General features: G+C 34.1%; 1 protein-coding gene across 1 annotated transcript; it reads right to left on the bottom strand.

Annotated features, from left to right (window-relative positions):
• Positions 1-2,921: 2,921 nt before the first annotated feature.
• LOC113732681 (guanosine deaminase-like) lies at positions 2,922-9,826 on the bottom strand. The gene is made up of 5 exons (XM_072080717.1): positions 9,668-9,826; positions 9,189-9,248; positions 7,731-7,921; positions 3,393-3,497; positions 2,922-3,295 (listed from the first exon to the last, which is right to left on the bottom strand). The coding sequence occupies exons 1-5, from the start codon at positions 9,681-9,683 to the stop codon at positions 3,107-3,109; spliced, it is 561 nt and encodes a 186-aa protein (XP_071936818.1). The 5' UTR covers positions 9,684-9,826; the 3' UTR covers positions 2,922-3,106.
• Between the last annotated feature and the right edge of the window lie 8,936 nt (positions 9,827-18,762).

Genomic DNA, 18,762 nt, shown 5'->3' with positions numbered 1-18,762 from the left:
CGTTTGTATCCCTAATGCAAACTGCAAAGTAGTGTTGATGGTAAGAGCCAAAAACTCAAAGCTATAACTAATTAAAAGCAGTAAATGGAATTTTTTTTGGGGCATTTTTCCTTTTTTATGAATTGTATTCGGCACATTAACGAACTTTTGCCCACTATTACATGTCTTTGTCATTGAATTTCAAAAGTTGTCTATAGGTTGTTATTGCTTTTTTTTTTGGACATATAAATTTTGCCACATTATTAATAAAAAAGAATAACTTTTTTATACACCGTTAGTGTATATTATATTTTACACCATCAGATTTAAATCATATCGCATAACATGAGTTTAAATTTGATTCAAATCATTATGTAGCATATAATCAAAATAGTTAGTATAAAAAGATCACTACACTGTCAGTGTATAAAAAATTAATTCTAACGAAAATGCCATAAAAATTCGGCCTTGTGAGATTTTGCTAAGTTCTATGGCCACTCCAAATCTTGAGGACGCTATAAAACTATGGCCACTCTAAATCTTGAGAAGTTGGTAAACTCTGCGCTCTATGGCCACTCTAAACCTTGTGAGATGTTGGGAAGAAATGAGTAAATTTAAATCTACTCCTTAATGTTTCAATCTTTTTTTCACCCGACTCTCTTTATATGCGCTAGTGCTTTTGACACACCCTATGTGTGTTTATTTTATAAAAAATTATAAAATTAATTATTTTTACAATAAATTATTGTATGTGGAATCATGTCAGAGCATGTATTTTTTTAAAAAAAGTTATAAAACTACTCTTTTTCATTATTTAGGAAGTTATTACTTTTTAAAATCATGTTAAAGAAGAAAAAAGAGGATATGAGTTGGATTGCAAATGTATCAAATCACTTATGAGCGCTCGTGAGCGCTCGTGAGCCAGCTCGGTCAAAATTCGACTCGAACTCGACCAACATCTAACTTGAGTTCGAGCTTGCAAGCCACTTGATTATACATATATGCAAATATATATATATTATTTTTATTTTTATTAAGTAAAATAACATATATATCTTACTATTTTATTAATTTTTAAAAAAATTACTATTTTATTCATTTTTGAAAACAAAATACTCCCTCCGTCCCATAAAATTTGTCATTTTTGGGAGAATGTGCAATTTATGTATAGTAATATTAATAGGAAAGAGCAGTTTTACTTTCTTTTTATACCTTAGTAGCGGGACATCTTTTATTTGATGTATTAATAATTCTGAGGAATAAGTGGTGGGTCACATAAAGGTAAAGATAAAATTTCATTGAACAAAATCGATTGACTTTTGTAAGATAATAATTAATTTGGGACAAGAAAAAGTGACAAATATGACAAATTTATGGGATGGAGAGAGTAATTATTTTTTATTTTTTTAAACTCGAGTAAGCTTGAATTCGGGCTTAACTTAATTCGAATCTGAGGTCAAACTTGAGTTCGAATTTTACATTGAGAGACGTCAAACTCGAACTTGAACTTGGTAAAATTGAATCGAAACTTGACTGGACTTGTTTGCAGCTCTGGATGTGGATAGTTGATAAAGAAAAAGATGGAATTTGAGTACTTTGAAAACTAACTTCAGAGGGAATTTTTGGTATAACATTAAATGACATAGCTAGGGGTAATGACGAGCCAGCTTTTATCAAAATGCATTTATTCCTATGGCACCTCAGAGTGAAATAACCATGTCCTTCAGATGCCTCTCTGCAATATGTGCCTGAGAAGCTCCGAATACAACTCTTTCTGACTTGTTAAACTGTGATTTGTCTGCAAATTGCTTCTGTCTTCGCGAGCTCCAAATTTGTTTGGCGGCTAATAATATGTACTGATTAGTTTGGTTAAAGATGTCACTATTCTTTGTGAAAGTACTGATTTCCCAAAGATTTGAGTTCATCTAAAAGTTAGCATGAAATAGACTACAGTTCGCCGAGCTTCCTATTGCTATTTTTGCTCCTGGTTCAAATATGATTTTTTTTTTCCTGATCCAACTTGATTTGCTGCCCAAATTAAACTTTTTACCATGCATTTCATCTGTATCACTATTGTAGAAGTTTTATTTCAATCAGGAGTAACTACTAAACATACCTAGTAGTTAATCTAGAATCAATAGAAAAGCTCCGCGTGAACATATAAAGATCCCACTTGCTAATTCACATATTAAGTAAGTCCCTTGACATGTTAAATTAAACCAAGTGAAATCCTTATATGTCCACTTAAAACGCTTTCACTAGTTCAAGAATTACTACACATGCCTTGCAGTCGCTCCCAACATAAAATTTTCCATCACTATTGGATGTTTCAGGCACTTAGAGTTCAATTCCTGTTCTCAACACGGCCAACATGAGCTAGAAGCTTCCTTCGTGACCCCCGAAACTTCTTCATAGTGGCTTTCTTCCATGCCTCATTTTAGAGGGATCGAATTGTATCCGAAGAACAAGGTGGCGATCATTTCCTAATAATTGCTGTACCTCACAAGTTGCATTAATTGGTTGAGCAATTGTACCTCGACCTTTAACTACATGCAAGTATCATGTATTCAAGACGTCCGTTCCACTTGCTACAATGCAACCCACAGCTTACGAGCAAACTTACCTTTGCTTGTTTGTCTGTAAAGTAGTTTAAACGAATTGTTAAAGGCACAAGGTTTACAAACTTTAACGAGTCAAGAAGATGAAGTACATTGGTAAAATGGGAATAGTTGCCACATTTCTATGTATTTTCCAGAAGTGTCATCTCCTGAAGTTTCAAGACTGAATCTCATATCTCATCATGAAAACTGGATACCTTAAAGGAAATTGAGCACATACACACGGACCTTTCCGGGATACCAATCTACTGAACACAGAGTGAACGACATTCATCATAAATATCTCCACCTTTCACAATTTAACATAATGAAAAATCAACGAACTTGAGGAAGAAACAAATATAAATATAAACACTTGTTAAGGAAATAACAAGGTAACGGCAGTTCCCGTGGACATTGTTCAACAATGTAGAGATCATTGAAACAATGAACGCTAGAAGCTACTTTATGAGCAAACGTGAATCGTTCCAAAGCATCCATATCAGCGATCACAGATTTCAACATTTTCCTCAATAGATAGGAAATTTGGCCTTTGTTTTCTCGAAGACTTGCTCTGCAATACGGGATGCATTACCATCTGCTCTCTTGATCTCCAAATGTGCCTTTTGGTAAAAACCAGTACCTCTTAGGGCATCAGCGATAAAATCATCAAACCCAATGGCAATGGCAGCTTCAGCTTTGGCACCATAAACCAGTCTCTGCATAAAGTGTGTCAAAACACAGGAATTAGAATAAAAGGGCCTAAATGTAAATCATGAACCCACCAGGAAAGATGACATGAAAAGAGAAAAGAACCTTAATTCTAGAAAGGTGGATTGCACCAAAGCACATGGGGCAAGGCTCACAAGAAGCATACATCTCGCAATCTGAGAGCTCAATTTTGTTGAGCTTTTTGCATGCCTGAACAAGTAGTATCCAACATGAGAATGGCCAAGCAGCAGCTTTGAGTAGTATACTTGGGGAAAATGGCCAATTTCGTCCCTAAACTTTTTTTCCTAATGCCAATGTTGTCCCTAAATTTCGTTTCTTACCAATTTGATACTTGAATTTATTTTGCAATTCCAATTAAGGACCTTCGCAGTGGCACCACTACCTAAAACCAATCTTTTTCCTAATTGACTAATTAAATAGGGGTATTATGGAAATGTCACTTACGAGACTATAATAAAACAAGTAAATCGTATAAAAAACCACCAGATAAAACTTTTAAATTGTGTAAAAAATCACCAGATAAACATTTTTAAAGTTTACTCGTGGTTTTTTATACGATTTAGTTGATTTATTACAGTCCCATTTGTGGCGTTCCCAACATAACCCCTATTTAGTTAGTCAATTAGGAGCCAGATCGATTTTAGGTGGTGTTGCTGCCACGGAGATCCTTAATTGGAACTGCAAAATGAGTTAATGTATCAAATTGGCTAAGAATAAAAGTTAGGGACTAAGTCAGCACTAGTAAAAAAGTTTAGCGATGAAATTGGTCATTTTCCTGCACAAATACCATTGCAACCATGGAACTCCAGCAATTCCAAGAAGAAATATGACATAAAAAGAAAAACATGAAAAATCCATTCGAAATTAACATTTAAGGAAGAAATGAAGAATCAATCTAACTGAAGCATCTAATGCTTGACTAGTACATTCTTCCATACCATTTGCAGGGAAGTGGAAGCAATTGCAAACACATATTATGTGCATGGCATGCTATGCATGTGCTCTTACAAATGAGTAAAAAGACTATTCTAGATTAAACTCTATCATTGAAATCTTAAAGTAAATAGACAAAATTGCATGCCTGTGTAAAATGTAGCATTGTCCAAATGTACCACTCAAAGCATGGCCAAAGCTGAATCTAAAAGACTAAAATACTCCAACAATTTCACGTTTGATCAGCAGTATGTTAATTTTGAAAAGTTGCATGCTAAGTACACAGGCCATCACCCCTCCACCCTCTAAAGCTAAAGAAACAGAAAAAGGACAAGGGATTCCATAATTGATGGAGAAAAGACAGCAAGGGACCACCTTCAATGAACAAATTGTCCGCCAAATATAATAACATAACAAAGACTTCAATCAGAAGTTCTACGATTCTATGTTTGTTATTATAGGAGCGTATAGTGAGTACAAACATTTACTGAAAAGAGGTTTATCTATGCACCAGTCACGTCCCTTTGCATCATCAGCAAGAGCAAATTATCATCATGACATTACTATTTTGGGCAGCCAAATGGAGAAAAAATACGCAAAATTACTAAATTGCAAATGAATATTTCTACCAATCATCCTAGCTTAAAGATCATATTATCTCTGCATTCCTATAATTTAAATTTGAGATTGTCAAACATAAATGGTCACATTCATCCAAGCTGCCTAAGCTCAAGTATGGTTAATATTTTAATACTTTAGCTTCCAAGCTGTCATCATTAACTCAAAAACATTATAAGAATTCTGATAAAAGACAATACCAGAAATGCTTAACATTCAGGAATTGATAAGATATCGGATCTGGGACAATGGTCAGAGAGCATTCTAAATTTCAAAGACTATTAGCTCTGTACAGATCTCAATCTTCAAGATTCATTGTTCTTTTTTGTGAGCCACTGAAGAAAAATGTTAGGCAGGGAACTAAAATCTTTCTGGCAAAAGAAGTTTAAAGACCAAAATTCACGTGGACATTGTTATATGTCACTATCCAACATTTCTCAGTTTAAAATCATTTCCCCAGATGCTCCCGATGCTTCTCAGTTATGACCTGTTTCTGATGGGTCAGGCCTATCCTACTTTTCAGAGGAAACAAATGAGAGTAAATTGACCATGTGTTTTCAGACTGCACTCTCCTATACCTAAATCATATAATAAATAGGTAATAGACGTGTAAGTACACTTCATTGCCACATACTTCTATTAGCTTAGATTAAATCTTAAGTCTTTAATGGGTTCTGTACTTACTTCAGCTTTATAGGCAGTTTTAACTTTATCGCCTGACTTTGCTTTTAAAACTTCTACCTCAGTGAAGTTTGAGATAAAGTTTGAATCCAAGCTCCCTGCGGAAGTTTGTAGGGAACACTACTTTTGGCCATATTTAGGACCTAAAGCTTTAACCAACAACAAAGAGTAAGCTTGTCATCAGATTACGTATCCATAGTCTATAGACAGCATTTACTGGATCTGCCACTTGCAAAGTTTTTACCAACTTAATGTCTCACAAGCTCATGGGCCATCTTTACATGCAATTTCCAGGATTGCAGATCATATTATATTTTGAAAGAACGCATAAAATACTTGACACCCTAAATGCAACTTATATGTGTTAAAAACAAAATCAATCATCCAGGGTAAGAAAACGATTATCAACTCCCAGCATGATACATCTTTCTACAAGAAAAGGACATCTGCAAGATGCTCGCTTCAAAATTCTGCTTCTGGTTGAAAGGGAGGGGTTGTTGACGTGATACACTTTGGTCTAATCACTTTCATAGTTCTATATCTAAATTGGTACACAATGACTCACTGATCATCTACTTATATTTCTATTTCAATTGCAGGTTGGGCACATTAATACAGGTTGTATTGCATGGCCATCACATTGATGCAAAACTCAATGTAGGGGGTCCATTTTGGTACAAGGCCAGTTGATTGTTTTCCTGAGACTTTCTAACATGCGTATTCATCATTGGAAACAGGATAGAGGTGTCAAAAAAATTTCACATATGTCCAACCAATTATTCATGTTTGCTGAGTTGCTAGCACTGCCTAGAATTCACAGTAGTAATTAAGTCTATCCAGTAAAAGCACATGGCTATTGTAAGCTAAAGAATTGAGAGTAATCCACACAATTTTATCATGAAACACAAAAGTCTCTGAAAATTTGATCTGAAAAAAGAAATTCCACCACTCCAAGTGACAGCGAATTTCTCCAAATATTGTTAATATACCAAAACATCAGAAAAGTGGTGTTCTGTAGGAGTGTGTTCTGAAATAAGGGTCGCTGCAATTGAGAAAATCGGCATACAGAAAATCCAATTTGTTTTTGCCTTTTTTCTTTTATGCTAGAATGCAGCTTAACAATTTTTTAAAAAAAAAATGCTTCCAGTCTGTCAAAATGCAGCATCCGAAAATGGATGCGGCGAGACATGATTGACCGTTGATCAAATTTGATCAGTGGTTGGTTCTTAAAGTTGCACAAAAAAATTTTTTTTTTTGAATTGTGAATGCTGCAAATAACAAATCGGCGTAGAAAAAATTTTGGAAGTGTCAGAACGCCGCATTCAAAATGGATGCGACGAAATATGATTGACCATTGATCAAATGTGATCAACAGTAGGTTTTTAAACTTAAGCAAATTTTTTTAAAGTTGCATGAGGCGACTGCAGAGACCTAACATCGCTGCATGCTGCGACCATGAAAGTTTTTAAAATTTTGGATGCGGCGACTAACTTGTCTTGTCTGGGATTTGGTTATTTTTTCAATTAATAGGTGTCATACAGTAGAAGGAGGACGTTAAGAGAAAAGGCATTTTGGTGAGAATTTGGAAGTGGTGCATGGGGTTGGCAACCTTGCCAAATTGTTTCACATTTTGCTGCTTCCCGAGTAGAAATGGTGCATGCGGTGGGCCTCCATCATCCACCACCATTAGAGGACTAGGAACACATCCACATAGTCACACACCATCATACATGTATACAAATTTATGTTTCAATGAGGCTTCTAGCCAAGTCTTATGCATACTTCACACATTTTTTTCTTCAATTATCTTAGTTTTTTTTCATATAAGAGGATCAAAAGTAACATTCTACCTATTCTTTATTGAATTAAAATCGAGACTTATAAGTATACTGCATTGGAGAAAAATTTAATTAGCTAAAAATTGATTCCCTTTTTCTTCTCTTTATTTATCAAGAAATAGAATTAGAGGCATGAGTGAGTGATTGAAAAAGAGGGAGAGAGAGGTGTGTTGCATTAAAAAGAGGAAATGCATTAAGTAGTGTGATTGTAGTTTATGCTGCTGTGGTTGCTTCCTGCAATAATTCCACCTGTCTCAACGTTAGGTGATTGTTTCTTGGGGAGATCATTCGTGCTTCAATGAATTGGAAGAGTACAAAAGCAAAGATAAATGTCACAGAAATTATATCTAACCTCTCTGATTGCTGTGACCTCTGCATGTGCAGTAGGGTCCATGCCTTCTAAAACCATGTTGTGACAGCGCACAACAATTTCATCGTTGCGAACAACTACTGCACCAAATGGTCCGCCATGTCCACACTCTACCCCTTTATAAGCTTCTTCCACTGCTCTTGTTAAGAATTTATGGTCTCTATCCTGTACAGCTGATCAGAAATAACATACCCATCATGAAGCTAGCCTACCCACCAGCTACTATAACAGTCATGTTTCGAAATCAAAATCTAGGCTACCTTAGTAGATTCAAATGGAATTTGACCATGTCACCAATAAATGTACATGGAAAAGATAACGATCAATTAAATCTGTAGTTTGTTATCAGAGATGGCTCAACAAGAACAGGAGGAATAGGAGTTACGAAGTGGTCTGGAATGAACTCAGAACTAGTCTTACAGGTTAGTGTCAAAATTAATTAAGGTTGAACTTCACTAGAGTAGCATTATCTGTAAGAAAATGTGAATTGCAAACTGACAAGGCAAGGTTCAGTTTTCACTTCCACGGCCTGGGTCAACCTATTTAATCACAACAGATTCACCTTGTAATCAAATTAAGAATCCAGTGTTAATGCTATTCTATGTTTTCTTTTCCCTTCAAGGAACTTAAATATGGTCAGAAGATGCTCAGACTTATCTTTAACTAAAAACACTTGAACCTACATATCCAGATCAGCTTCTGAACACATTTCAGGAAAAAGTTTCCAAAGATATCCAAATCACTAAGTTATATCAACATAGAAAACTCAAGCAACATATTACAGATCTCAAGCAGCTTAAATGTTGAATGCTTCTGAAAGGTTTTGGATGATGGTGTTGTAGTTAAATCTGCTTACCTCAATAATGAGAACTAGTTCAAACATATTTATTTCAATTTTCTGAGAAATTGGGATAAGCAATGTACAGCCAACGTCTCATTTGTTTATACAAGAAAAGATCATGAATGTTCAATATCAAAACTTCTACAAAGAAGGAGAAACAACTGATACAAAATTAAAACTGGTTCAGAACTGAGCCTATCAAATAGCTGGTTGGTGAACTATTGGATACAAATTTCAAAGGGGGAGTTTGCAAGTAAAGACCTGAATCCTATCAAAACAATGCTCGAGCTTAAGCAGCGGACACACTATTAACTGATACCATAGAGAATAGCAAAAAGAGACCAGAAGCACTAATTCAGGATAATGGCTGAAAAATTGAAGAGGAAAAGCTGATACAGCTTGAAAGTTTCAAAATCACATTACGAGATATATCTATACAAGGGAAAAAAAGAAAAAAAAAAAAGAAGAACCTGTTTAACTGTTTCTTTACCATATTCCAATGGCCTCAACCTACAGATCTATATCAAAAACACCTTTTGGTACTAAAAAGATTGACTTGATTTTGGACGTTATCAAAGTAAACGAGCCAATGTTATTACCTTCCTGATGGCCAGCAAATGCAGAAGCAACAGAAATAGTTCCATCCTTTGCCTCAACAACTGAAAGTGACAATGACCAAAATTCCAAAGAACAAACTGAAGTCAATAAACTTCAGGTAGCAATCAGAAATTCAGATAAATCGCAAAGCATAAGCAAGATAGTAAAAGCCAATGATCGTGTCGAGTTTTCGACAGTCTCTTAGTAAACCATGATAGAAAAACGGCCAACTTAAAAAAAAATGAAGTGACCCCAATTGACTTTTCGTCGGTGCTGGAATTCGCACATAAGATCCAAGATTCTTGCAGACAATTATGGCACCGACAAACAGAAGTATCATTAATATTCATAGAACCAACTAAATCATCAGTTCATTCGCTACATCAAACTCCAAACAACCAATCAAACATAATCCCGAAAACATCAGTAATTCCACCAATCAATCCAAGAAATTTATCTCATTGCCTATTCTGTGGCTTACCATTGGCTTCTTCCATTGTGAAGATGAAAATTGAGACGAATATACTCAAAATCAATGGACTTCAAGAAATGGGTTCTTTCCTTTCGTGATTTAAAGAAAAGGTTCGAATGAGAAGATAAAATGTATAGGAAAGCGATGACATTTGTAAAGGAAGATTTGGTAACATAATAAAGCAAAATAAACGTGGACGCAAAGGAGCACGAGGAGAGAAGGTCGGCCACGTATTTATGAATATTTATTTATATACATAAATGCTGAGTAGGATGTGAGAAAGGGATAAGTAAGTGGTTGAGAAAATAAGGGATAAGAAGAGGGACTCTGCGAAAAGAAAACGTGGACAAAATGGGATCTTGATAGGATTCCAAGCTTTGCTATTGGTTTGTTTGGATAGTGTATTATTTGAAATATTATTTGGAATAATTACTGTAGCATTTTTTACGATGTGATATATGTAAAATAAGAAAGTGGTTGAGAATTATAAAAAAGTGGATTGAAAAATATATTTATGATGCAAACGAAATATTATTTGGGATAATTTCATTATCCAAAGCGGTGAGCTGAAACAAATAGAAAATGGAATTTTTTTTTCTTGGGGAATTGTCTTTTTTTTTTGGGGAATAAATTTTTTAAAAATTTTTTGGGGAATTATATTAAGCACATTAGCAAACTTTTGCCCACTATAACATGTCTGTTATTAAACTTCAAAAGTTATTTATAGGTTGTTATTACGTTAATTATAGTTACGATTTAGACCCTACTTGATAATCCAATTCAACATTTAAATTTAACAAATTCAGATCTTAACATATTCAGACGCGTTTGAAACTAAAAATAGAACATCTAAATTAATTAATATAGTATACACTCAAATATATCAAATTTAATATTTAATAATTCAATAACTTAATGTATTCAAATTTCAGAAACTTTGAATTTTAATTTTCAAACTTCAATTTTATCAAATATGGTCTTAGTGTAATGATAGTTACTTTTTATGGAATTAGACAAAAGCCACACAAACTACTCAACTCTTTACTTTAAAAGGCATAAAATAATCATTTACCCAATTAAGCCCTCACAAGGCAGGGCAACAAAAATCTTATATTGTCTTTAGTAAACCTCAAAACTCAAAACAATACATTGACCAGGCAATTGCCCTTCAACTTCATAAACTTCATAATTTCCACGGCAAAAGAAACCAGAAAATACTATCAAAAGTAGTATAATAGTCTCAGAGTGACGTTATTTACACTCCTATTATGTCATTTATACTCCAATTACTCCATTTTCATTTTGATAAAATCATATTATCCCTGCTCCAACTTCTTATCCTACCGTAATTGGATGACCAACTCTAGTAAAGTTAGCTCGTGAGTAAGGAAAAATAATTAAGGTAGGGATAATATGGTCTCATCAAAATGAAAACGGGATATTAAAAGTGCATATAACATAATAGGAGTGTGAATAACATCATCCACAATCCCCCTCAATCTAATTTGGAAAAACAAATATTCCTTAGTATACTAACTGATAATGGAAAATATATTTTCAATTTCAAAAATTTCATAGCTTTGATCTTGATCCCTGGCAAGTGTCTTCTAATAATGCGAATTAATATAGGTTATTTAGAAGAAAGTACAGTCATTCAATTTCAATTCTTCCTTATAATTCAAATGGAATTATGTTGATGGTTCAAATTCAAATGGAATTTCATAGGCAATAAGTTCAATATGGTACAACTTCAATATTTTATAACCAACTATAAGTAGTTTTTATCCCATGCACTTGCACAGGTTATTTTTTTAGTTTAACATATAATCAAATTAAATCTCAAAAAAAATGATATTCATTTAGTAGATAAAATTTGTAATCTCTTCAAAGAGTGTAATTATCAAAAAGGAGTTTGCAACATTGAAGAGGATATGCAAAAATTAAAAATTACAGATGTTTTATACATTGGACAAATATACTAAACAAAAGCATATAATGATTAATTTGTTTAAGTTCTCTAATCTAAACATACTAAACAAAAGCATATAATGATTAATTAATCAATTTTCTTCAATAAGAAAACAAAGATTCTTCTTAAATAGTTCATTTGCACAATCGTTTGCTTTTTGTATCATTATTGTAATTTGCGTAGATGTAGGCCAAAAAAGAAAAAAGAAAATAGGCTTATTGCTTATACAGAACAATATTTTCAAGCTATAAAAGTATAAAAGAAGGGGAAAAAGTATAATAACAACCCAAAATACTTAAGGACAATTCTTGAAATGCCAACAATTTTCAAAATAGTTTACACTGCCCCATCAAGTGACCAATAGCTAAACTAATGAAGAAGTTATTGTGTTAACAGTAAGGAAAAGCAAAATCCCAAACATTTCCTCATCAAAGAAAGCGAAAGTGAAAGATCAGCCTTGAAAACGTCATAAAATGCAAGTATAATGTTCTTTTTTCTTATATTTTTCCTCCTATTTACGCAATACCTTTAAGGGTAAAACCCCCTCCCCCTTATATAGAAAAGCCTCAAGTAGTTTCAAAATGTACAGTACGATATTTCATATTTTAAACTAAATTGTAAGGGTAATGAAATTCAATAAAATTAATGGGAAGGATGAAATGAGAAAAATGGCTCGATAAAACTAAGCAAATTCAGTTGAAGAAAATCATTTGTTTCATTCTTTCAAAACTAACGAAGAGAGAGAGAGAGAGAGAGAGAGAGAGAGAGAGAGAGACTTTCTAGAGAGAGAGAGCACAAATCAAGTGAAAGAACAACTTACGATCTGAATCAATCAAGAAGAGCGAAGAAAAAGATGACAAGGCGAAAATTTCTTCCATAAAATTGAAAGCAAATAGATATGCATGTCATAATTCGTTTATGTTAGTTAGGGTTTGGAGTTAGTAATTGTGATTTGCTTATTTGATTTTCAATATTTAAAACTAAAAATTTATTTACTTAAATAAGATAAGATCTTTGGGTGTTGACCACAGAAAAGTCATGATTTTGTGAGTTTGGGTACTGTTATGATGGATTTAAAGTTGATATTATCTTAATTTTATTCCATTTTTAGGAAGATTTGTTTGTGTTTGAGCATGACTCTGCTAATGGTTGATTGTTTATGTTGACTATGAATCATGTAAATAATTTGTGAAAGTTCCCTTTCTCATAGGATCTATACGTATTTGAGTACGATTCAAATAATTGTCACAAGTTGATATTTAATAAAGAGTTGTGTGTCGAAGTTCTAAATTTCTATACCTATAGCTGTCATATGAAGTAGTGGTGATAGTGGTCCAAAATCCCTTGTTATTAAAACTGACTGAATTTGTACTTCTCTGTTTATTTGGCATTCTGCGTTTCAATGACTAAGACATATTAGTTGGGGTACTAAAACATGTTTATTATATTACTTGAAATATTCCACAAAAGAAGACGATTCTGAGAGAAAAGTATTCCACGGAAAAAGACAGCTCTGAGAAAAAAAGTAAACATACATATGTATTTTGATCGGAGATTTAGAGAATTTCTTACCCTCCACTACACAAAAAGCCATATGGCCGTCTTTATAGACAGAGTTGAAGACCAAATCTCCATAATTAGCTTTTGCAGAATGTTTAAAAAATTGGATAAGCATGCAAGAGTGACCTTTTGATTTTGTGCCCCCAATAGTTGACTTAAATGGTGGCCTACATCCAATTAGGGACAACAATGATGTTAAATTGATGAATAATAGCATATTGAGAAATGGCAACAAGGATAATTTGTACTTGCAATGGGGATGAGCCTTTTGAAAAGTCAGTAAGTCACCAGAACATGGTGGGGACATTGTGCTGGAGCCGAATTCAATAAATACTACCCACCGTGCTAGAGCCGAATTCAACAAATATTGCCTCAACATCAAAAAATAAAGTTTTTGACATCAATAATGGTGGGGTACATAACATCACAACAGCTAAAAAGAAGTCAACTACTACTGATGATAGGGTTAGTAACACCGCAACAAAAAAGACAACAACTCCTAATGATGATGATCTTGAATGGCTGAAGGATGGGTTGGAGACAATAGAGCATGAGGATATTTTTGCAACCAAGAAAGATGTGGATAAATACAACAAACCAGAAGGCAAATCCACTTTACATTCCAAGCATTTTCAACCTTATCATGTGTTTTCTTTTCATGCAAAGCCAACTGTGAAAAGCCTTGCCATAAATGAAAGTGCTAAGAAAAAGAAGTCCAATAAAAGCAAGCTGTCTGAAAGGCTTGATGCTATTGGAGAAATTCCACGTCACATTTCATCTCAGATTCCATCTTAGAATCCATCTCAATTTGCATACTAGCAAATTCCATCGCAACTGAGGGTGAAAATCTTGATGAAAAATCAAAAGTAGAAGGTGGAGCTTCAGGTATGCAAGAAGAGAATTGGCAGGAACCAATGGTTTTAGATGAAGAGTTGCTGGGCAAGTGTGGATCTGATGGTGAAACCCAACAAGAATGCCTTGGCTTTAACCCTGAGGTAGAGTTTAGAAAGCCACATTTTGAGTTGAAGGTTGGGCATAAGTTTTCCAATTTTGAAGTGTTTAGATGTGTTGGTAGAATGATTGGTCAGAGAGGGATATGAGATTAATTGGGTAAAAAACTACTCGAAAAATATCATTGCCAAGTGTGCAAAGGGCTATTTATGGAGGATTCGTGCAACATCAATCCAAGGTGAAACTACCTTTTAGATCAAATCATTGAGTAAGCATGTTTGTGCTAGATGTTACAACAACAAGCATGCATCAGCCAAATATTTGAGTATGAAATACCAAGACAAGATGAGAGGTGATCCAAAGTGTAGCCTAATTGGGTTTCAGAATGATATTAGAAAAAACTTATGATTAATGTTTCCATTGTGAAGATATGCAGAGCTAAGAGAAAGGCAAAAAATGACATGTTTGGCACAGACATGGAGCAATATCAATACTTTTGGAGTTATGTAGCAACAATCCGAGAGACAAATCCTGGTAGCACTGTCAAACTTAAGCTTGTTATGCCTACAGATGGTACAAATGGGACATTTGAAAGATTGTATTATTGCCTTCATACCTGCAAGCAGGGGTTTCTCAATGGCTGCCGACCAATAATTGGTCTTGATGGGAGTTTTTTGAAGTCTACATTTGGTGGTCAACTGTTATCAGCAGTTGGCAGAGATGGCAACAACAACATGATTGCAATAGCAATAGCAGTGGTAGAAGTAGAGAGGTATGACTCATGGAAGTAATTCTTGGAACTACTAATGGTTGATCTCGGATTGGGTATGGAAAACATGCCTTAGACATTCTTCTCAGATATACAGAAAGGGTTGGTCCATGTAGTGAACGAATTATTGTCAAATTTTGAACACAAGTTCTGCTTGAGGCAAAGGTACCAAAATTTCAAGCAAAAGTTCAAAGAAAAGGAGCTGAAAGACTTGTTCTGGGCAACTGCAAGTGTTTGGAATGAAATGGACTGGAAATCGGCAATGAATACCCTTGAAAGATCTCGCAAGGATGTAGTTGAATGGCTGCAAAAAGCCCCGCAACTTTATGGAGCCAGTCACATTTTAGACAAAGTGGCAAATATGATATTCTGGTGAATAACCTATGCGAGTCATTCATAACTAAATTTTAGAAGCAAGAAAGCTACTATCATAGGGATGCTTGAGTGGATCCGAAGAAGGCTGATGCAAAGAATTCAAGTTAAGAAGTCTGGAATGCAAAAATTTCAAGGAAAAATTTGTCCTAACATTGCAGAAAAGATTGCCAAAAATATAAAGTTTAGTTGGCTATGTATTCCTACATGGGATGATAAGACCCAATAAAGTTGAATCAAATTTAGCAATTGATTCATTTTTTTTCCTCAGCAATAGTGCCCCTATAACTAGTTGTCCATCAAGAAGAGGGAACTAGCACTACTAAACCAGTTCAGAAAACAAGCTGTAGGTCTAAAAAATAGTATACACAGCCAACAATTGCGAGTGTGGCAAAAACTATGCTTGGCAGACAATCTGTATCTCAGTTCAATTACGTGCATTGGATTTCTAAATTATAGATGCATCTTTCATTCAGCATCTTAGCTTGTTTTCTTGTTTTCCTCTTTAATTGTAGCCTGTGGGTGGTAGTAAGAAAGGATGTAACAAGGTTGCTGACACAACTACACCAGCAAAAAGCGCCTGATTTCCTACTATTTCTGATGTTTTATACAACCTAAGGGCCAAGAAAGCAAGATCTGAATAGTTGTAGTTCACTTAGCATAGAAGCTTTATGGTTGTGTTTAGGACACACTTTTTATTTGTTAAAAAACTTTTGTGTAGTTTTTTGAGGCAGCTTGTGCTTTCATGCCAAAACTTTTGGATAGTTTTTAAGGCTTGTTTATGCTTCCTGGGAAGCTTTTGTCATCTTTACTTGGAAACGTTATAGTTGATAGGAAACTTTTGCCTACTTATTGACTATTTTAATAGACAAATATGATTAAGGGCTCCAAATATATTCCACAATGGTGGTGGATTTAGTTGTTGTAAGTGTTTTTGCTTAGATCTTGATATAGATTACCTTTTCAATTGCTTGTTAAGATACATATGTTTTTGGCAGGCCATTTCCAAAAAACCAAAAGAATAAGATACACATTTTCATGGACAAAACAAACCACCAACTTGCTTCATTTTCATTCATAAGAAAACCATTGTCTTATTTTATAGACATCATCTGATCATCATCATCAGAAGCAAAAGCGAAAAAACAGATACCATTAGACAATAGCTAACTAGTGCTTTTAAGTTCTTGACTTCATTATTCAATGTCATGCACGGCAAATGTTCTTCAATAGTTGGCCTCCCAATAGAGTTTTCCCTAGTCTGTTCATCTCTATAAATAGGATAACACCATGACCAAAAGTCACATTCATCCCATTCACACACAAAATACAACATCCCTTTCGATGGCTCCGAGGACTCGACAATTTTCACCTTTGCCTTTCTTCGACACTCACAAATCTTGTATTGGTATCGTAGATCCCTAGCTCCGCTACCTCCTCAAGAGGTTGAGGAAGACACGAGCAAATTTTTTCCTAGTACAGTTTCCCTTCATCAGTAGATAGAAGCCCAATTTTATTTCCAATATTCTTAGTTTAAACCCTAATAAGAACAGTTTGTTAGCAAAAATGCAAAATTAAAACTTTTTACCTTGGCCAAGATTGTGTAGCAATTCAGTGGTTTACTTTATCCCTCAAGAAGCATTGTCTTCCTCTTTAATTGGGTGGTAATTTGATCTATCCAAAAGGCTAGTCGGATTTCTCTCATTCAAGAAGCTACTTGGATTTCTCTACACAAATGTCGGATTTTGACTTCGCTGGGAATTTTATTGGGTGCTAAGGAGTAGAATGGAAATATTTGCTAAAAATTTGGTATAAAAAATTTGTTTTTAGGTTCCACTATGTCATTTCTATTAATTTTACAGGATATCGTCACCTTTACAATTTAGTTTAAAATATGGGTACCATTTTGTACGTTTTAAAACTATGAGGGGCTTTTTGTGTATTAGTTTAACCCCATGGAGTTTTTTTATTTTTTACTCTACCTTTAATCTTAGGAATCAAATTCTTCTTACTACCAAAAAAATATAAAAAAAAAAAAGAAAAAAGGTATGAATGTACTGTGACATGAATATCCCACAAGGTGAAAACAAAAAAAAAATTAGCACAAAAAATTCCATCAAGCACTAACATGACCATGTTCGCAAATGTGCAACGAGGTTTCTATGTGATGTGAAGCAATTGCAACAAAGAAATTTATAACAATAAATTAACATTCCCTATACAGAAAGAAAAAAAAATTCTCATGGACAATGTATTTAACTAATTGAAAGGTTACTTGTTCAAATCAAATCCTCTTGGCTAAATCAAAAGTAGAATATATGCTACTTTTGAAGTCCTACATATGAAATCAAAAAATGACAATAATCCATATTATAAAGGAAAATAAGTATATTAGTGAAGAAGTGAAGAATATCTACATTCATCAAATTAGTAAACCAAAACCAACAGAGAAGCATTGAAATCCCAAGAATAATGAATGTTACTCCCTCCGTCCCGAAAAGTGACAAACTTTTCGGGAATTGGAATATTTTTCAATAGTAGACAAGAATAAGAGATAGCTGTCTGTAATTCCCAAATTATCCCCGCCAAGCTGTCCAAATTTTGACTATAGTGGTGCGGATGAAGTTATTCAAATGGTTTATGTAAACTAGTCAACACTTTGGGCCCACAACATTATTAAAGCTACACTAACTTTTTGCTTATTTTGCACTGCACGCGCTAGTAAACATTGGCTAGCATCAGCCACGCACTTCAAAGCGTGTCTTGTTCTTTTGACAATTTATGCTGGACCCACATATTTAAAGGTAGTGTCAGAAGGGTAAAATTAGAAGAAGGAGAAAAGTTCATTTGCCATTTTAGGTATGTGACAAACATTTTGGGATAGACCAAAATGGAAAGCATGACAGTTTCAATGGGACGGAGGGAGTACATGATAAAAAAATCTTAAAAAGTTAGGTAAAAATTTCTATCTAGATTCTAAGTAAACATAAATATTTGTACGCATTGGATTTCAAGATGAAATGGGTTGACGTATTTTTATTCTGATACTGCGTACATATTACACGTGGCACTATTGCATTTGTCGTGTCAAATTTTTTGCGATGGAAAAAAAAAAGGTATTTACAAAAGATATGATTTTTATCTAAAAATAAGTGAAAAGAATCTAAAATAGAACTTTAAAGAATGCGACAGTTTGGATCCAAAATTTATCTAAAACGGTTCTTAAGAAAAATAGGAGTCGTCACTTGGTATTGAGTTTTGGTGTACCAAGTCACTCAAAAGTGTTTTTAGACAAAAATAAAATCCTTTTCGACAATTCCAGGTCTTTGAAAAACAAGAGAAAATAAGTTCGGGAGTCACGGTTAAAGAAAGAGAAGGCAAAGGTTTGATTAACTCAAACCTAAGGTACTCTTTCAACCTAGTCTAAACTAGTTGCGAGGTTTAGTCAAAATTTTTCTAATTTAACCCTTAATTTTATCACGT

Source organism: Coffea arabica, chromosome 2e (genome assembly GCF_036785885.1).
Source record: "Coffea arabica cultivar ET-39 chromosome 2e, Coffea Arabica ET-39 HiFi, whole genome shotgun sequence".
NCBI classification, from domain to species: Eukaryota; Viridiplantae; Streptophyta; class Magnoliopsida; order Gentianales; family Rubiaceae; genus Coffea; species Coffea arabica.
The sequence above is the reverse complement of the archived record's forward strand: the minus strand, read 5'-3'. Positions and strand labels throughout refer to the sequence as shown.